Source organism: Paraphaeosphaeria sporulosa (assembly GCF_001642045.1).
Source record: "Paraphaeosphaeria sporulosa strain AP3s5-JAC2a unplaced genomic scaffold CC84scaffold_8, whole genome shotgun sequence".
NCBI classification, from domain to species: Eukaryota; Fungi; Ascomycota; class Dothideomycetes; order Pleosporales; family Didymosphaeriaceae; genus Paraphaeosphaeria; species Paraphaeosphaeria sporulosa.
The window spans coordinates 1925748-1944783 of record NW_017253367.1 but is presented as its reverse complement, the minus strand read 5'-3'; the positions used below and the strand labels follow the sequence as shown (position 1 = coordinate 1944783).

At 53.6% G+C, this 19036-nt stretch overlaps 6 protein-coding genes and 2 non-coding genes across 8 annotated transcripts; 5 read left to right on the top strand and 3 right to left on the bottom strand.

Moving 5' to 3' along the window:
* Nucleotides 1-1003: 1003 nt before the first annotated feature.
* Nucleotides 1004-5782, top strand: CC84DRAFT_1261852 (uncharacterized protein; the record flags this gene model as incomplete). The annotated part of the gene is made up of 5 exons (XM_018185105.1): nt 1004-1317; nt 1371-1856; nt 1905-2225; nt 2272-4401; nt 4451-5782. The coding sequence occupies exons 1-5, from the start codon at nt 1105-1107 to the stop codon at nt 5780-5782; spliced, it is 4482 nt and encodes a 1493-aa protein (XP_018033629.1). The 5' UTR covers nt 1004-1104.
* A 331-nt stretch (nt 5783-6113) lies between these two features.
* Nucleotides 6114-6416, top strand: CC84DRAFT_1207968 (uncharacterized protein; the record flags this gene model as incomplete). The annotated part of the gene is made up of 2 exons (XM_018182131.1): nt 6114-6191; nt 6251-6416. Coding segments are annotated over exons 1-2 (195 nt in total), but the record flags the coding sequence as incomplete, so codon positions are not given.
* Nucleotides 6417-6915: 499 nt separating this feature from the next.
* On the bottom strand, nt 6916-7005 carry CC84DRAFT_t77. Its single transcript has one exon. It is a non-coding gene; the product is annotated as a tRNA-Glu (tRNA).
* A 17-nt stretch (nt 7006-7022) lies between these two features.
* CC84DRAFT_t76 lies at nt 7023-7110 on the bottom strand. The gene has a single exon. It is a non-coding gene; the product is annotated as a tRNA-Ile (tRNA).
* A 419-nt stretch (nt 7111-7529) lies between these two features.
* CC84DRAFT_1166984 (PH domain-like protein) lies at nt 7530-9602 on the bottom strand. Its single transcript, XM_018179097.1, has 2 exons — nt 9090-9602; nt 7530-9039 (listed from the first exon to the last, which is right to left on the bottom strand). Exons 1-2 carry the CDS (start codon nt 9297-9299, stop codon nt 8014-8016), a joined length of 1236 nt encoding a protein of 411 aa, XP_018033627.1. The 5' UTR covers nt 9300-9602; the 3' UTR covers nt 7530-8013.
* Nucleotides 9603-9749: 147 nt separating this feature from the next.
* Nucleotides 9750-13466, top strand: CC84DRAFT_1151709 (P-loop containing nucleoside triphosphate hydrolase protein). Its single transcript, XM_018176761.1, has 5 exons — nt 9750-10018; nt 10072-10092; nt 10141-11084; nt 11158-12675; nt 12724-13466. Exons 1-5 carry the CDS (start codon nt 9956-9958, stop codon nt 13448-13450), a joined length of 3273 nt encoding a protein of 1090 aa, XP_018033626.1. The 5' UTR covers nt 9750-9955; the 3' UTR covers nt 13451-13466.
* Nucleotides 13467-15808: 2342 nt separating this feature from the next.
* On the top strand, nt 15809-17402 carry CC84DRAFT_1207965 (uncharacterized protein). Its single transcript, XM_018182130.1, has 2 exons — nt 15809-16126; nt 16178-17402. Exons 1-2 carry the CDS (start codon nt 15899-15901, stop codon nt 17066-17068), a joined length of 1119 nt encoding a protein of 372 aa, XP_018033625.1. The 5' UTR covers nt 15809-15898; the 3' UTR covers nt 17069-17402.
* Nucleotides 17403-17667: 265 nt separating this feature from the next.
* On the top strand, nt 17668-18905 carry CC84DRAFT_1198169 (HET-domain-containing protein; the record flags this gene model as incomplete). The annotated part of the gene is made up of 4 exons (XM_018181550.1): nt 17668-17895; nt 17982-18332; nt 18484-18720; nt 18789-18905. 4 exons carry the CDS (start codon nt 17668-17670, stop codon nt 18903-18905), a joined length of 933 nt encoding a protein of 310 aa, XP_018033624.1.
* Nucleotides 18906-19036: the final 131 nt, after the last annotated feature.

The following is a 19036-nucleotide window of genomic DNA, read 5'->3' as shown; positions in this document are numbered from 1 at the left end:
GCTAAACTTACCTGGCTATGGTTGTCATGATTACGCTTTGTCTAGGTGAATGGGGCTGGGTAGTCTCAAGCCATTTTCTTGTTGCCGGTTACTGCTGCTTTAGTACATCGTGGCATTACTCAGTAAAGACTTCTATCACAGCTGACGGTGTCAACTCAGTCTCCTTATCTAAGCCCTTGTTAGCGTAAACACAGAGACTGCGGCCTGACGTCGCTCCGTTTTTAAAACGCGACACTACCCTATGCGTCTACGATCTGTTGCAAAAGAAGGCGGCCGGGGAAGCGTCAGCTGGGGTCCGAAGGATCGATTTATGATTCGCTGCCGCCTTCACTAACAAGTCCCTGGAGCTTTTGCGAGACGATCATATCTTCCCGGACCTGAGTTTGCAAGCTAACGCGGCCGGCGTTCATCGGACGCTGAATAAGCTCGATCCCGACGGACGAGGAAGATGAGTAATTCACCAAATTTTGGGCTCGATCTTCTGTCCCGAGAGGATCAAGACCGATATGCATTTTTGTCTTCGAGTTGCACATACGCTGTTTGTGCGTCCTAAATGAGCTGTTTAGGGGGGCTTATTCTGGTAGTAAAGCTTTCAATGTCACGACGTAGAGCCGCTGAAAAGCATCGCTGGGATAAAAGTGAGTAGCGCCAGTCGTTCATCATTCGCAGAAAAGATACCTGGGTATAACTTGGGGACGCTTCGATCTGCCTATTAAAAAATCTTGATCTCAGACCTCCAGCAACAATCTGCACATATGCCCTTTCCTAGTCGCGCTTGTCCACTCTTGCCATTTCTTCCTCACGCCCACCTCATTTGAATCCATACCCCAGGAGTGGCAACGAGCTCGACAAGAGTGGGCGCTCGAAATGACGACTCGCATTAATGGGTTGAAAGGTGCATCATGGACCCCAAATTAGGAGGCACGCGACTAGGGCGCCACAAATAGGAAAGGCTTAGCGATCTGCAGCTGATCAGAGACTGACCCCAGCGCGACATCAACAGATGCCCAGTGGATGTTACACGTCCACCATTTTCCTCTCTCATTCTACACAAATATTGCGTGACGCGCGTAGTTATACCTATGGTATAGTCGATGCGTTGTGATGGCCGAGGATGCGACGACCCTGAATCCCTCAATCGCGCCGGGCGCCTCGCCAATCGTAGATCAGCCGAGAGGGTCGGCAGCTACCAGCGGTCTCAACTCAAGGGAAAGGGTTCGCGATCCTCCGCAGTTCGATACGCCACCACTTCTATTTGTTCGAGATGGCACCGGCAATAAAATCCCGCTCCCATGGGAACAAGCCAAGGAATTCTCGGTATTTATCGCGCCAGGACCATGAACATATAATCGCTAACATGTGCTACATAGCGATTTAAATCCTACGTCGAGGAGCTGCATGCGCGAATGGAAGACAAATCCTGGAAAGAAAAGATTCGCAAGGACGAGTTCCTTGTGGCAATTGAGACGACCGATGAAGTCCGCGTTGTTCTGCCCAGCTTGTGGAACGATTTCGTCCGCCCTGGAATGACTGTCCTCATCATGTTTTCGTTTGACGAGGCCAAGGCGTCGTTGAAGAAGACCGGTTTCTCACAGAAGGAAGAGATTCAACTATACGGTCGTCCCGAAGTCGAAATGCTGGATGTAGATGTCGATCTTGGCGGAAAGAGCGACAAGACGAGCGAGGGAGAATTTTCCGCTGGGACCAAATCGTCGGACAACGAGAGCTCCGTTCATAGCGATGGGGAAGAATCGGAAGAGGATGACTCTGAGACAGATAGCGATGATCAGAACTCTAAAGCACCGTCTGTATCAGAAGATGAGGATGCAAGCTTTGAAGCACCCTCTGCCAAACCAGTAAGTGGTCTACCATTGCTACTGCAGTGCGCCTCTCATCGAGTGCAGATCCGCGCTATTGTGGAACCCGTAGATAAAGGAGGGAACCCGCTCTCTTTTGCTTTAGACACGAGATGGGCTGCGAAGTTTTTATCTTCCTTCAAGGTCGAAGACAGCAGCGACGAGACATTGACGAAGACGCTTCGGAATACCCGCGAGATGGCGGCAGAGACACTTAAAATTACCAAAGCCGTGACTACTACTGCAGACAATCGTACAACTTTGGAAGTGCATACTCTTCCCGGGCCAGAGAATAGTGCGCTCTCTGGTAGTGTTGGGATTTGGTGGTACCATTTGCACGGAGAAGCCCTGGACTGGAGCCAGTTCAAAGTGAGATATGTTTCGCTTCCATTTTATCTGGCTGACATGAAAACAGACTACTTGCATGACGATACCCAATCTCTCTGAGCGTACGCGATTCTTAATCTTTAAAACCTTGCACAAAGTCGAGAAAGAGTCTGTCAAAGCATTCCTCGGTGGCTTGTTCGTTGATCCCGGGACAGTCGTGCGCGGAGACGAATGCAATCAGCCGGACCCTCAATCAATTATTTTCTCTTGCACGCCTTATTTTGAAATACAAAAATCGCATCCCAGCAGTTCTGACAGCGACCGGCTACACCCTGCACGAACTCTAATTCAGACTTACTATCCTTACGAGCCAGTAAAGGATCGAGACGACGAACAAGCATACAGAAGCATTGGAAATGCGCGAGAAGGTGGCTTGATACACGTTCCGACACTGTGGATGCTTAACGTCGGCAACCGAGCAGTAGTCACTTGCGGCTACGGGCCCCTTTCAAGTGACTTCACCAAATCCATCAAGGTTCTCCGAGAAGACCTCAAGCAGCTTGGCGCTGGCACGGGAAACTCGATAACCTCTGTTCGGCTCACTGTCCCGGATGGGCGTGTTTTACTATACTCCCCTCAAGAATGCGGCACCTTCTTCCAGCTGGAGCAACGAACTAAGGAGCTGCAGCGATCTACTCGCGATTTGTGGTCCACGAATGACTCTCTATTACTTTTGCAACAGTGGGGAACGCAGACCGAAGTTACCCCTGAGAATTGGCCAGCTATAATTCGCCAACGACAGAGCCTTTTCATCGATGTGGCCGTAGCAGAAAAAAACTCGAAGGTATCTAGTAAACTTCCCCGGCCTCTTGTTGCAGGTATGACCCGCGATTCAGTACCACCTTTCTTCCATTGGCCGACTGCGCTAAGCAAGTACGAGACGAGCTTGGGCGTTGCAGCCACGGACGAAAAATACGCGACCAAATGTCTCGAGAAAGTGGAGCATGCGATGCTGAACGTGACTTTATACGGGTATCCGGATGGCCCAGTACAGCAAACGTTTACTTCGACAAAGTACTACGAATCTTTGCACGAAGACACTTTCGAAAACGTAGAGAAGTCAATATCTGCACAAATAAAAAAAGCGGACTCGGTGTCTTCTAGCTCTGAATGCACACACCACCAGAATCTTGTCCGCAGCCAATCGTCGAAGCTCCCCAGCAAAGCCCATGACTTTGCCGAGATTGTGCATGATACTCTGGGCTTATTTCTGGGAGACATCAACGGGCCTGTCCTGGTGCAGAAAGTCTGGGGAGCGATTGCCAACATTGCGGCAGTTGTGGAGAATCTTTCAAACCATCGAGGGTATGATCCAGATTCGAAAGAATACAATGATCCTGGCTGGAGAACGCCCAAAACGAAGACACGCGCGTGGAGAATTCGTATGCCGGATTCAACTTACACTTTTGCGAACGAACATGCTACAAAGTTCCATCTACCACTCCCAGGGGACGACAAGTACTTCGGCGCTACGCTGAAAAGATGCAGGCGATGCGCTCGCGAGCAACCCTTTGATGACCCCGATGCAGCTCTAGAGCACCTAAAAAAGCATGCTGCAGCCGAAGCCAGTAAACCAGGCGGATCCACTTCTAGTTCTTTCGTGAAAGACAACGAGCCTTGGAAAGACTGGATCCGTAATGACGACCAAGCTTTACTCGAATCAACCATGGCCGGTGCCTGCGCAATCTTGGACCGCGCCAATGAGGAGGCGCGCAAGATCTATGAGGAGCTCAAAGAACTTGCCGATGGCGTGCGCAATGAGCAGGGCGACCTGTCCAATCTCTATTCGTTCCCGCGGAAGCTGCTCGAGGCGCTACATCGCCTTATTGTGTTCTACCTTGCAGTTGAGCGGAGCCTACACTATATTGAGGAGTGTTTCAATGAGACTAGGAAAGGTGGATATCGAGAAGACTATCCGTACACTGATGCGGGCCTTGGGGTTCTGAACGCCTTCCGTGAAAGTGCAAAGGTGTCTGTGCTCCAAGCACGAGAGGAGCTGTGCGACATGGTGCGCTCGACCACGCCGAATGATGTTACGGAGAGACTGTCATGGGGTGCTGAGTCCATCTCAAGTTGGCTGATAAGGCGACTGATTGTTAAACCTCTAGAAAAAAGCATGACTGTCGGTGATATGTATCGCGAATACCTCTCAACTTTGGTAAGTAGAAGGGTAACGTTCATACACATCCTTGCTCACTGTAACTCAGCAATTCCAAGTCAACCACCGCCCAGGAAAGAGGCTCCTCCGTTCGATCAACCTCCTTCAAGAAGAGCTCACCATCCTCGCGCAAGTCAATGACTGGCAGACTCAACTCGTCACCAACTACATGACCGTCCTCGACGACGCCACCTACCCAGCCGACCTTCCTTACCGTCGCGCTCTCTACCCCTACGAGCGTCTCCTCCTGACCTCCTGCCTCGACAACCTCGCCCTCAACCGCGAAGAATACGACGACCAAATCCGCCGCTGTGGCCCACTCTCCAACAGCACCAAGCAAAGCGCCGAAATCAATGAGGAAGACCACGGCAAAGCCATCCTCGTCTTCACCGTGGTGACAGTCATCTTCCTCCCGCTCTCCTTCGTAACATCCTACCTCGGCATGAACACCAGCGACATCAGAGACATGGACAACAAGCAGTCACTGTTCTGGGAGATTGCGCTCCCACTCACCGTAGGCATCATGGCGATTATGCTGGCAATCGCGTATAATGGTGATGAGATCCGCGACTTTGCGGATTCCCTATATCGCGTAGTGACCGGAAAGCAGGACCGCCGGTTGTCGGCGGGCGGAATCAGCGTGCTGCAGAGGAAGCGCGCGGCGAAGGGCGCGGTGGACTCGGCGACTACGCTGTCTATGGCGGATGATGCGGAATACGTGGCTCCGCGCGCGCGACCAGACTACGAGGCCTGGCACGGCAATGCATGGGATCGGTCTAAGAAGACCGTACAAGCCCCTAATGTCACGGTGTACCGCGAAGAAATCGACGTTCTACCCCAGACCCGCTTCGCCCGTTCGTCGCGCATACCTGCATTGGGGACAAGCGCCTTTCCCAAACCCGTCCCGTACTCGTACACCGAGCCTGCAGGCATGCCCGTTGAGGAGTCCGCACCAACACGCCAAACATTCACCCGAACCCGGATGTCCAAAAAGACAGCGCTACAACAATCCTACTCTTCACGCTACGACCGCACGCCCCCACCGCCTCCACAGCCCCTACCGCTTCGTGAGCGTCCCACTTACACGAAGGTTCACAAAAAGTACGTCGTTCCCTCGGTACTGGACGACGCCTATCTGCCCTGGTCCTATGACGATAACGATCCAGACTACATCATCATAAGGCAAGATATGCAGAAGTGGGAGACGGATGCGCTGTTTGAGCGGAGCAGGGAGGTGAGGGAGGGCAGGGGTGGGAGTGGTGCGAGGACGTCGGGGAGGTATGGCGGTGCGAGGGCTGGACATGAGTATGTGTGGACGAGTAAGAAGGAGGGGGGGCGGAGGTCGAGACGGCGACGGGGAGGTAAGGATCAGGAATTGTGAGTAAAATATCAGATACAAAGTTAATCTCACTTGCCTTTCCTGCTTGGCTGAGACATGCACCACCCTGTCTTAACTCAACCCGATTTTTACTCTCGTCCTAGGTGACGGGCGTGTTGCGTGCAGAGCAGGCGATTTAGAAAGGGAGTAATGCAGGCGTATGTGGTGGAAAATGTACACGTGACATCAACCGGTAATATGAAGTCGCTAGGCCTCAGCCTCGTCGCTGCTGCCTCACATACTCATTTTATTTAACTTCGCCCAAATCCTGTCTAACCGGAACTGCCCTGCTTCATCGACCCATCCGCACACATAATCCCACATCCATTACTAGCACGCGTCAAGAATCCTTTCCCCATGCGCCTCTTACGGGTCCAGGGTGATGGCACTCTCGGCTTCGCCGAGTTCTTTGGTGCGGATGTCCCGCCATATGTGATTCTCTCGTATACCTGGGGAGCTGATCACGAGTAGGTGACCTTTGGAGACTGGATGGAGGGTACTGGTCTTACTAAGACTGGCTATCACAAACTTGCTTTCTGCAAAAAGCAAGCTGCACCAGACAACCTCCAATACTTCTGGGTGGATAGCTGTTGTATCGACAAACCTCATAGTCCTGAGCTTTCTGAGGCTATCAGCTCGATGTTCGATTAGTGTCGTAGCTCCGCAGTCTGCTATGCCTATTTGTGGGACGTCGTAGACGCACCGAGATCTGTTTCGATTCTCTTTCTCTAATCGTGTCGTTGGGGCTCTTCTTAGCGTTACCGATGTATCTCTTTGTGCACTGAGGCTCGGGAAGATACTGGAGTGACCGCCGCGACGTACATCTTGGATCTGAAGGTGGGAAGAACGACTAGATGATTATCGATCCTGGCAAACCTGACCAGGCGGCTTTGTCGCAAATAGAAGTGATCATTTGCAATTAATTTGTCTGTTGAGAAGGTCTGGACAGAAAGGACGAGAAAAGCAAGAACGGTGCGTTTCCGTCATCGACTGTGTATACTTTGCCCCTTCGCATCTCTACCCCAACCTATGAGCAAGAATCCACATCCACACTCTTACTCCACTCCCCACTTGTTTGCTTCGTTCCCTTGCCTTGAGCCAAAACAATGAAAACAAAAAAGAATACCACACATCTGTTCCGACACCGGGAATCGAACCCGGGCCACATCGGATCAATACCTAGACGATATGAGAGCGATGTATCCTAGCCACTAGACCATATCGGATGTGAAAGTGTGGTTGATGGTCACTATGGGGGTCGAACCCACGACCTTGGCGTTAACTCGCAGGAGATATTAGCACCACGCTCTAACCAACTGAGCTAAGCGACCGTTGATGATTGGTTGATTGATGAAACAGAATCTAATATTGCATATTATATACGCATACACAAAGCAGAGCAGACAATGAGAAGAGATGATGGGCAACGTAAGTAGTGCACTGGAGCAGCGGCTGTTGGGAAAGTGCCTGGTTCCGGTGGATGAAAGATTTTTTCTTCTCTGGGGAAGCGGCGAGTGTGGAACCGTGGAAACAGCGGGCGACCCACCCAACCTATCACCATTGCGAATCTTTTGAACAGCGCTCTACGCGGAACAGACCTTCAAGCACACTGTAATGACAAGTCTCTCGACTTATAACGAACGCTGCTGGAAGGTTACTGCGCGCTGATATTCTATATGGAGGAGAACAGTACCGCCTTGCACTCGGCTACATTCCGCTCTTCAACACATCACACATGCACTTTCTCGAACTCAGAACAAACTTCAAATTAAGCTAAACCATCTCTACACGGTATTACAAAGCTACTTTACAACTCCACTGCGTGCTTCACTACTACACGAAGAACCCGCCAGTAACAATAACCACAAGCCCCTCCCACCTAACGCAACAAGCCGCCAGGGTCGTCGGTGCAAAGCCCACGAGCCGAAATGCTCAAATCGTAAGTCGTAGAAAGTCATGAATGCCCGCCCGAAGGTGAGCGATCGCTGAAGCGCTGGAAACAGACTCGCAAGTTGATAGAAAAAGGAAGCTGGAGCTGAAACTAGGAGATGCCTGTCGCGGTGGCTGATGTGGCGAGTAAGTGGTAGTGTAGACATAGGAAAGGGGTATGTACAGGGACAAGGACAGGGATGCGGGGTGGCGAGTGTGAGTCTGAAGCGGTGAAAAGTGTCAACAGGGAGCAGTGCGGGGCGTGTGGGTATCTGCCGGCGACGTGGCTATCTTATCGTCGGATTCTAATGTTGTTGGGTTTGCGGGTTGGCCGCGGGCGGTTTATTCTTTAGGGTGGGTTGTTGTGCGCTGGTCGAGGTCCTAGGAGGTTGGGTGTTCCCTGTCGCCTGCAGCGCGCGCTGTTGTTCCGCCTCCTTCCTTTTGATCAGCAAGCTCTTGAACGCACCCAACCATTTCGAGAGGGCGTTCTCGTTGGGCGCGCTGAAGCGGAAGTTCTTCTCCTCGGAGATGACCTGGAAGCAGTGTTGCTTGCTCCTGGACGGAGGATCGATATCGACAGCGTCTATAATGCTTGAGAATGGGATGATGAGGTTGGCGGAGTACTCTTCTTCATTCTTGTAGAGCCCCAGCGCCTTTGGGCGAAGCACCACCCATACCTTCTTCCATTGGCGCACGCCGCCCTTTGATTTGAGTACGTACAGCCAGCCGTGATAGATGACTCGTTCGTTGTCTGGCAGCGTGCCAATATTGCTCTGTTGGCTGGTATTGTGGAGTTGCTGCTCTTTTGGCGGCGGGAGTGAATTGGTGGACTCGTGGAATTTGACATGCACAGGTCCGCCCGTGTCTGAGAAGTCGGACATGGACCCGTACTCATTGCCAGAGTATTGGAGGCTGTGCGAGGGCCGCCGCGCGCTGTGCATGTTTTCAGGTGCCACCGAGCTCGTGGGCCGCTCCACCTCGGACGAGCTCGACCCAATGATCTCCTTCTTCGACCGGTCGAAGCCGCTGAATGTCTTCTCCCCAGTTGGGCTCATGACGATCATCTCCTCCTCGTCCTCGTCTATGCGCGCCTCAGCCCGGATCAAATCAACCCATTCCTGTGCCTCCCTTTCCGTGGTAGCGCCGAAGTGATAGTTGCGCGCAGGCGAGAAGACGCCAAAAACATGCTGGATCTTCTTCTTGGAGTCCTTCTGGCGCGCGACGGCCGTGATTTCGGAGAGGGTGATTTGGTGGCGCAGCTTGGTCTCGTCCTTGTCGCGGTAGATGGAGAGCAGGTTCGGGCGGAGGACAATGTAGACGGGTTTCCAGTGCTGCGACAGTGTCAACACAGGCGCGGACAGGAGGCCGACAGGGCGCATACCTTGGTCTTGCGGGTGCGCTTCATGATGGTGCCGGACTTGACGACACGGTCAAACTCGAAGCTACCGTTCTGGTTCACTGGAGACATAACGCCGGCGTTGTCTGCGCGCAGGGCCTCGCAGCGCGGCTGGTGCGCGCGAGTCTCGAGCTTCATGGGCGGCGGGCGGATGTTGATGGGCTTGGTGGGCGTCTGGAGGCTGGGCTCGGCCATGGTGACTGCCATGTTCGGATGCGCTGCATCCACGGGCGGTCAGTGGTGTCCGTGTGTGGGCGAGGCGTGAAGGGGTTTTGGCCTGCGAACGGCGGTATGTTTGGGGGTGTCCGCTATGATTCTGGGTTAGTGCTATAGCAGGGAGATCGACAGCAACCGCAGGCTAGGCGAGCGGCAGGGGCCATGCGAGGGTGGAGCTTGGCCATCAGGCGCGAGCATGGACAGCAGCAGCGTGCGAGTGTGCGCAGGTGCCGCAGAAAGGTGGACTGCAGAAATACATATTCCAGCGCTGCTCGACGAAAGCCGTTGACGCGTCGATGCAGAGGCACAGCCTAGCTCCCGCGTTCGATCGGCGCTGACGTAGGACTGCGTCGCACACGGCGCGCCCCAGCCCGTAGTCATTATGAGTAGTGGGGTCGACGATACAAAATTCCATTGCCCGCGGTACAAAGGCACCGCAAACCGCGCTCGCCAGCACCTCGATCGCCAGTTCCCGCCCAGCGTCCTTGGTAATCTTGTCTATTTTTGACGCCCGCGCGACAGTTCCATCGCCTGCGCTGAAACACTCCTCCCACGCGCGAACCCACTGCCGCCCGCCAGGCACGCCCCGCCCGCACTGCGCGACAAGATTATTCTCGACCAGCCGACCCGCAAACATGCCCGTCGTGGCGCCCGAGAAGCTGGTGTCGCTGCAGCAGGCGGCTGAAGGCATCAGAAACGTACCTCAGACCCGACCGACCCTCGCCCTGTTCTGCAGACTAACAGTGCGCAGATATGCATCCTCGCCCATGTCGTACGCCGTCCGCACCTTCCCTCCCACCGCTCGAGCTAAAGTCGGCAGGACCATGGCAAGACGTCGCTCACCGACGCCCTCATCGCCACCAACGGCATCATATCGCCCAAGCTCGCCGGCAAGATACGGTACCTTGACTCGAGACCAGATGAACAGCTTCGAGGCATTACCATGGAGTCCTCTGCCATCTCGCTGTACTTTTCCCTGCTGCGGCGATCTGCACCCGACGCGCAGCCTGAACAGAAGGAGTTCTTGATAAACCTCATAGACTCGCCCGGCCACATTGACTTCAGCTACGAAGTCTCCACCGCCTCGCGCCTGTGCGACGGCGCTGTTGTGCTTGTAGATGCAGTGGAAGGCGTGTGTAGCCAGACTGTCACAGTGCTCCGACAGGCGTGGATCGAGAAGCTAAAACCCTTGCTCGTCATTAACAAAATGGACAGGCTGATTACAGAACTGAAGATGAGCCCAGGAGAGGCATACACACATCTAAGTAAGCTTTTGGAGCAGGTAAATGCCGTCATGGGCAGCTTCTACCAAGGTGAGCGCATGGAGGACGACCTCCGATGGCGAGAGAAGATGGAAGAGCGACTCAGCGCTGCCGCTGCCGAGAAGGAGACTTCAAGCTCTTCAGTCCTCGATAACGGGGACAGCATAGACACCACCAACACACCTGCCGAGTACGAGGAAAAGGATGACGAAGACATCTACTTCGCTCCTGAAAACAACAACGTCATTTTCAGCAGTGCCATCGATGGATGGGCATTTACTGTCAGACAGTTTGCAAGCCTATACGAGCGTAAGCTTGGCATCAAGCGCTCCGTACTAGAAAAGGTGCTGTGGGGCGACTACTACCTAGATCCTAGGACGAAACGTGTACTGGGCTACAAACATCTGAAGGGCCGACATCTCAAGCCCATGTTTGTCCAGCTAGTGCTCGACACCATATGGGCTGTGTATGAAGCAACCACGGGAGGTAACAATGGGAAGGGGTGCGTGGATTTCCTTTCCTCTTGTTTTGCGCTGTACATACCTTCTTCAATATACTCATACATACATCAACAGAGATCCCGCGATGATAGAGAAGATCACCAAGTCACTCAATTTGACCATTCCAGCGCACGTTTTGCGATCCCGCGACCCACGCGCGCTTCTGACTACACTTTTCGCGGCCTGGCTTCCCCTTTCCACAGCATTGCTCGTCTCTGTAACCGAGCATCTTCCATCGCCGCCCAAAGCACAAGCAGAACGCATTCCTGAAATTGTGGACAATTCTCCTGGAGCAGACTATGTTGCGCCCGAAGTTAGAGACGCCATGGTCGACTTCAAGACCTCCAAGGACGCGCCCGTGGTCGCGTACGTAAGCAAGATGGTCTCAATCCCGGAAAGCGAGCTGCCGGAGAACAAGCGAAGAGGAGGAGCATTGAGTGCCGAAGAGGCTCGAGAGCTTGGTCGCAAGAAGCGTGCGGAGATTGCCCGACAGCAAGCATTGGCGAGCGAAGGTGCCAACGACGTTGAAAGCGTGACCGAAGCACTCAGCTCAGCTGCCATCGGGGAGTCGGAAACACCCGAGGAGAGTGAGGAGACTCAAGAGGAGGTAGAGCATCTAATCGGTTTCGCGCGCATTTACTCAGGAACGCTGAGCGTTGGTGACGAGGTATACGTTCTGGGACCCAAGTTCACACCAGCAAGACCAAACACCGCACCTGAGCCCCAGAAGGTCAAGGTCACCGGGCTGTATCTCATGATGGGGCGCGGCTTGGAGTCTCTAACTACAGTACCTGCTGGTGTCGTGTTTGGTATCGGGGGTCTTGCTGGGCACGTCCTGAAATCAGGAACGTTATGCTCGCAGCTTCCGGGCTCAGTCAACTTGGCTGGTATCAACATGGGTACCCACCCTATTGTGCGAGTTGCACTAGAGCCAGAGAACCCCTACGACCTGGAGAAGATGATCAGTGGTTTGAAGTTGCTCGTTCAGAGCGACCCATGTGCTGAATACGAAGTGCTTCCAAGCGGTGAACATGTCATCCTCACTGCCGGTGAGTTACATTTCGAACGCTGTCTGAAGGATCTCAAGGAGCGGTTCGCAAAATGCGAGATACAGGCTGGTGCTCCTATCGTGCCTTACCGCGAATCTATCATTGCAGCCGCAGAGATGAATCCGCCGAAAGACCCGAATCTTCCTCGTGGAACTGTCGTTGGCGTCACAGTAAGCAAGCAGGTTTCCGTTCGCTTGCGTGTCCGTCCACTCCCAGCCAATGTGACAGAATTCCTTAGCAAGAACGCTGGTGCTATCAAGAGGCTCTTTAGCGATGAGAGGGAGGAGCAGGAAAGGCAGCAAGCCGCTGATGAGGCGACTGCGGAAGGCGATGGTATGGAGGAAGCCGAGCAGCTAGAGACTGGCCATACCCTCACCCTCGAAGAGTTCAAGAAGCAGCTAAAAGATGCATTCAACGACAAGGATAACAAATCCCAACGGGAAATATGGACGAATGTCATCGACACGATCGCAGCCTTCGGACCTAGGAGAATCGGGCCCAACATTCTCATTGACGCGACCAAGGAAGGCATCTGCGCCAAACCGTACGCAAGCCATTTCCCTTCCTCTCAGTCATGACTAACATGCCACAGACTCCGCGAATCTTCTACCCCCGAACCCAAACACTCATCCCACTCCACATCTGCCATAACCGCGCACACCCTCACCGACAAGATAACCTACGCCTTCCAGCTCGCCACGGCCCAGGGCCCACTCTGCGCCGAACCTGTCCAAGGCATCGCCGTCTTCCTCGAAGAAGTGATCCTCTCTCTCCCCGAAGAATCTGAAAACAGCTCTGAGCGCATGGGCCGCCTCACCGGCGAAGTCATCAAAACAGTGCGCTCCTCGATCCACGCGGGCTTCCTCGACTGGTCCCCACGCATGCTCCTCGCCATGTACACATGCGAAATCCAAGCCTCGACGGACGTCCTCGGTCGCGTCTACGCCGTACTGACGCGCCGTCGTGGACAGATCCTCTCAGAGACCATGTCCACCTCGTCCGCGTCGACGACAGGAAATCAGACCTTCACCATCACGGCGCTGCTCCCTGTCGCGGAGTCGTTCGGCTTCAGCGACGAGATCCGGAAGCGCAGTTCTGGAAGTGCGTCACCGCAGCTGCGGTTTGCGGGCTTCGAGATGCTGGATGAGGACCCGTTCTGGGTGCCGTTTACGGAGGATGAGCTTGAGGATCTGGGCGAGTTGGCGGATAAGGAGAATGTGGCAAAGAAGTATATGGAGCAGGTGAGGAGGAGGAAGGGGATGGTGGTTAGGGAGGTGCTGGTGAAGGATGCGGAAAAGCAGAAGAACATGAAGCGGTAGATGGGTGGGTGGGTCGTGTCGGGAAAACGGGGCAAGTAGATTCCAGATACAGCGTTAGATTTATATGAGTTCATGGATATGATCTACAGACTGGTTGGGCGGGAACTCTGCGTCAACTGCTGCACAGCCACAGCACAGAGTGAGGTGCTCAGTACGCGAAGCGCTTGTCGGATTGGGTTTGTAACACTGGACGGCTTTGCAGTCGACAAATAGACCCACCAACTAGCATCTCATAGCACATGTAAGTTGCCTTTCGGAATCTGTACAGAAAATTGCGACGTTCGGATGCAAAGTAAGTGAAGTGTGCGTCCTCGTATAAACAGTGCGCTCGGTAGCACAACGTTGCCCCGCCCCGGGTTGTGCATACTGAGGCGAGTTATCTACACCGGAAACCAACACTTATATATCTGAGGTCACACGGTAAGTACTTGCACCTTCTGTCATTCTCTTTTCCAAACCACTTCCGAAAGGATTGGCACCATTGCCGGAATTTCGTCTCTTTCGATTTTGAACTCGTTTGTACATCGCAGCTGCTATTTCTACTCTAGTCCTCATGTCGGAAGCATCTCACGACGCACCCCCAGATCCGTCGATAGACCCTCCTCGATGTTTCGCAAATCTGGGGTAGTCACCCGGAGTCCCGTCAATATGTGGTGGTAATACAGCTTCAGTGTATTCTGCATCCAGCGCAGACGAAGAATCCTGTACGCATCCGGCCACCATACTGCCTCCTTCAGGGTTGCCCTTACAATCGCCTGGAACCTATAGCCCACCCAAAGAATCTCAAAGTCACGCCTACGACGTGAATAAGCCCACCTGTTCGCTGAATCTTGTCTGCTATCGCAGTGGATCAGATGGCTGTGTGTCGAGTCAGATGAACACAATTCTGGCTTCCAAATTCGACGACGAGGCGAAGTACAAGCAGGCCATAGCCTCAGATCCTAGTTTAATTACCGACGACACAATTTTCTTCGAGCAGCTTCATCGACATTACTTGAAAGAATTGACGACCTTCTGGCGCACGCACTTTTCTCTAAAAAGCCTCACAGGCTTGCGGCTCTTAGAGGTGGCTCTCCAATCCTTCGGGCCAATGGTCGTGTAACAGATACCCTAACTTATGGTAGTACTCACCCGGCGCCCGACCGATAATAGTCCCTCTGGATGAATTTGTTCTCCAAGAGCTGTTCTACGCATACAGACACCCCCAGCAGGCCACGTCCAGTGGCCAGACCAACTGGATCGAGTGGGTCTTCCGTCTACGGCAGCAAAACAAGCGGCACGCGCTTGAGTTTGTCGAGGGATGGAATACCACACGCATCGTTATAGCTGGGGCGATACCATGGCTCATATCGTGCCTAGTTGGTATCGTTTGGACGGCGAAAGGTGGCGACGCGCAGACTGCATTTACAGTGGCTAGCTTTATACTAAGCTCTGGGACTGGTACGTGTATCTGTTGAGAGGAAGTACGTGATGTGACTGACTGTGGCTTGGATTTGCAGTTATGATTGCGCTGCTTGCTGTGGTTAGTGGTGTCGAGACCGTGGGGAGAGGTGTTGCTCCAGGGGCAAGTGCGTGGAGGGTGAGAGGTTCCGGAGAACCGGCCAGCTCCAGTGGTGATCTCCATGATCGTCTAAGCTCAGTGAAGTCGTAGCGGTGAGGGCATGCAGCGATGACTGCACTGTACTGCAGCGTTGGATCATCACTTTACGAGTCCGAACATGTTATTGAATCTCTACTCTAGCCGCAACAGTGTGAAATAGTCGATACTACCTTTAGATATATCGAGCGATACTTAGTGATGTTAAGGATACCTACCTATGGTATAAGTAACGCAGAGCTGCTGCACTAGGAGACGCGTCACCCAAAAGCAAGCTCGTGATGACTGTTGTTGATGAGGCTGAAGCGAGTTTCGTGTTGGTGCTTAAGAAATCAAGAAGCGTTCAGAATTGTTGCGCAAGTGACGGAGACCAACAATTTGATCCGCGTGCAAGATTCTCCGTCTCTTGGAACGCCGACGCGACTTGGTTACGACATGTGTCTATTGATTTCCTGGACTACTGATGTGACGCGTGTTTTCATGAAGTGGAGTATGGCGATCATCGTCCAGGACTGGGCACATTGCGACCGCAGCATGCTATCGTCGTCTAACGGATGGACGTCTGGGGCACTGTCTACATCAGTGCCTGTGAAATGTATACATAGCAACTTCCCTTCAACGTGAAGCAAACGACCGTTTGCGGTGTCGCAGGTGATGCAGCAGATATGCGCTAAGGCAAATTATGGCTTAGCGGGCTACCGACGAATGACGCGCGTTGTGGCGGAGACAGTGGAACACCAGCGCTGTCAGCGCCCGTTCGGGCCTTCTTTGTCTCGGAGTGCCTCTCTCGCAGCCTTCACTTCTGCCATATCCTTTTTACATACCAACTTCTTTCCTATAGTAGTCTCAAGATGATTTCGCGAACTCTCAACCTGGCGCTGGCCGCCGCAGGTGCGGCGAGCGCAATCCTGATTCCTCCCAGCGTCTCATCGGCTGAGCTGGACCTCGGGGACGACATGGCCATGGAGATCGTGGCCACCTCGTATCCCCGCAGCGTTTCGCTCGACTGCGCGACTTGCGAGTTCGCTTCCAAGGAGGCCGACGACCTTGTGTGGACGCAGCGCAACGGCAACTCGTTCGTATGGCACCCGGCCGGCGCTCCCGGCTGACAGCTACTGACATGTGGACAGCTGCTCGACTTCGAAGTAGGACCTCGCGAGGATTCTCTCACCATCGACGGCACCCAGCTGTACCCTCCCACCTTTGGCTACTTCACCCAGCCCTTCCGCGTAGCCCAGATCAACCCTGACGGCGAGAACCTGACCCTCCGCGTCACCGGCTACACCTTCCACTACAACTCCGCCGAAACCGTCTCTGAGGCGGGCATCGAACTCATCCCCATGACCTTCCAGATCAACTCGATCGAAGGAAAGGCTGTCGCTCCTCCCGCGCTTACCATCAATCTCCTCAAGGACCCGAACGGCAAGCTCATGATCGCCTCTTTCCAGACCGCGAAGCCCAACGAGAAGAGCCCCATCGACGAAGAGAAGGAGTGCAAGGAGTGGCCGCTGTACTGCAAGTGGAAGGCCATCATGGCCGACAAGGTCAATGGCATCAAGTCGCACATGGGTCGCCCAGGCTGCCACAAGAACAAGGGCAACCCGATGGCCGGCGAGCTCTACGAGGGCAAGCCGCCGCACCGCTTCCGCCCCGGCCATCCGCACCACCGCCCGCACCACATGGCGGGCAGCCACGGCCATCGTCACCACCGCGGCCACCGCATGCACATGATGCTCCGTCGCGTCTTCCTCACTGTCTTCATTCCCATCTTGATCGGCATCTTCGCGGGTACGCTCACCTACCTCGTCGGCATGGCGCTCGGCTGCCTCATTGCCGTCGTGGTCGCCAAGGCCCGCGGCCAGCCAATGTACGAGAGCGTTGCCCAAGAAGAAGAAGACTCTGAGAACGTGGAGGACCGCGGCGAAAAGGAGGTCTACACCGAGTCTGAACTTCCCCAGTACGATGCTCCTCCAGTCTACGAGGAGGCCGTGGAGAAAGAAGTTGTCGAGGACAAGCAATAGACTCGCAAATGCAAGGCATCGCAGCTGTAGGATATGATGCAGTGCGAAATGGTAGGATGCGTTATCCGATTGATTGCCAGCAACAAAGCGATTCTGTCATCACGGGCGCATTACGGTCCTTTTGATTTGTTTAGATTTCCTTTCTCACGAATCCCATTTGTATCATATTCGTAGCTGCTGCGCTTGTCGGCGTTGGTGATATACAAAATGTTCCGTTACACCTGCGTGCTTTGTTAGCTGTGTTACAGTGTTCGTTCCCTTCACTAGTCGTCCAATCATCTATGCCATTCTCTCACCTACTTACATTCATCGCAGCCTTTGCGTAGTACATCAGACTTTTCTCTTCCGTCTAACATAACGATGGTGCCTGCTCCTAGAGGACAAACGATCACTGCCTTCGCTGCTCGTTCTTCGTCTGTTTTCCAGTACATACCGGCCTTGCTTCCAGGCTGCGCTTGGCTGCACCTTCCCCGCCCCCGCCCCCGCCCTGACCCCCACCGCCCACCTTGTTGTCAGCCTGCTATCTTCAGATCCGCACCTGTACCAACAGGCACACCTTACGATAGGACGCCCTTACCACAGGAACACGCCGTGGCGCGATGCGCTTACTACGGGCTTCCACGATCCGCCTCGAATCCTTCTTCGACGAAGCGAAGACGCCTCCCTACGCTATCTTGAGCCACACCTGGGGCGATGAAGAAGTTAGCTTCCAGGACCTGGAGCATGTGAACAAACATCCTGATTATCCCCGCGCGCGGAAGATCTTATCATCGCAAGGGTATTACAAGATTCGCAAGTGTTGCGAATCCGCTCTGGCTGATGGTTGGGTGAGTTCCTCCTGTTGTATCACTCAATTTCCGCCTCTACTTGGGCTTCCCGAAGGGCTTGCTAACACTCTCGGTCAACGATGCAGGAGTATGTCTGGGTCGACACATGCTGCATCGATAAGACCAGCTCAGCTGAGCTCTCGGAGTCCATCAACAGCATGTTCAAGTGGTACAAGAACGCCGCCATATGCTATGCACACCTGGACGACATTGATTCATCAATTGTATTCCCGAATGAAAGTGACTCGCCACGCGAAGAGAACCTGAACAAGTTTTACTTCGCAATGGCACGATGGTTCACGAGAGGATGGACACTGCAGGAGCTCATAGCGCCCCGAGACATAGTATTCTTTTCGCACGACTGGAAAGACTTGGGGTGGAAATCTGGCATGTTGAATCTACTGGAAGAAATCACAGGTATCGATTCATTTTCGTTGGTAAGTTTGCCGCTCCATCATCTTCGGTATGGCTTCAACATATGGGGCCCAGGATACCAGCAGCTTCAGCTCTGGTCACTTCTTCCGGGCTCGTAAATGCTACTTGAATACTTGAGCTAGTCCCATTTAACATAACACTGACTGTGCATAGTCGGGCGAAAGCCTGGAAGCAGTCAGCATTGCACAAAGAATGAGCTGGGCAAAGAATAGACACACGACCAGGACTGAAGATATCGCCTATTGCTTGCTCGGAATTTTCGACGTGAACATGCCGCTAGTTTATGGAGAAGGAGAGAAGGCATTTGTCAGATTGCAAGAAGAGATCATGAAGGACTCAGACGATCAAACTCTGTTCGCGTGGGTGCCCGACAGCGCGAAGGATCAAGAGGTAACAGACTTCCAAAGATTGAGTGAGCAGTTGGGTTCGACTTATCGTTTGTCTCATGTAAACTTCAGGAGGGATACCAGAGGGATATTTGCAAAACATCCGCGCGAGTTTCGCGCCCCGTTGGTCTTGCGCGCATGGACACCACCTTCCTCTGGGCGATTAGAACAAGACCACGTCGATGCTGAAACGCCATATATGCTTACAAATAAGGGAATAGAAATAAAGCTGCGCTTCCTGGAGCCCTCATACGACGTATCTATAGCCGTGCTTAACTGCGGCGAAGCCACTGAAGAAAACGTCCTTTTTGGTATTGTCG

Bases quoted from the DNA above. Each gene is read 5' to 3' on its own strand.
- CC84DRAFT_1166984 (XM_018179097.1), bottom strand. From the start codon at position 9,299: ATGGCCGAGCCCAGCCTCCAGACGCCCACCAAGCCCATCAACATCCGC. The intron at 9,040-9,089 runs GTATGCGCCCTG...ACACTGTCGCAG, and splicing joins AGCGCACCCGCAAGACCAAG to CACTGGAAACCCGTCTACAT.
- CC84DRAFT_1207965 (XM_018182130.1), top strand. From the start codon at position 15,899: ATGATTTCGCGAACTCTCAACCTGGCGCTGGCCGCCGCAGGTGCGGCG. The intron at 16,127-16,177 runs GTATGGCACCCG...ACATGTGGACAG, and splicing joins AGCGCAACGGCAACTCGTTC to CTGCTCGACTTCGAAGTAGG.
- CC84DRAFT_1151709 (XM_018176761.1), top strand. From the start codon at position 9,956: ATGCCCGTCGTGGCGCCCGAGAAGCTGGTGTCGCTGCAGCAGGCGGCT. The intron at 10,019-10,071 runs GTACCTCAGACC...AACAGTGCGCAG, and splicing joins CGGCTGAAGGCATCAGAAAC to ATATGCATCCTCGCCCATGT. The intron at 10,093-10,140 runs GTACGCCGTCCG...TAAAGTCGGCAG, and splicing joins TATGCATCCTCGCCCATGTC to GACCATGGCAAGACGTCGCT.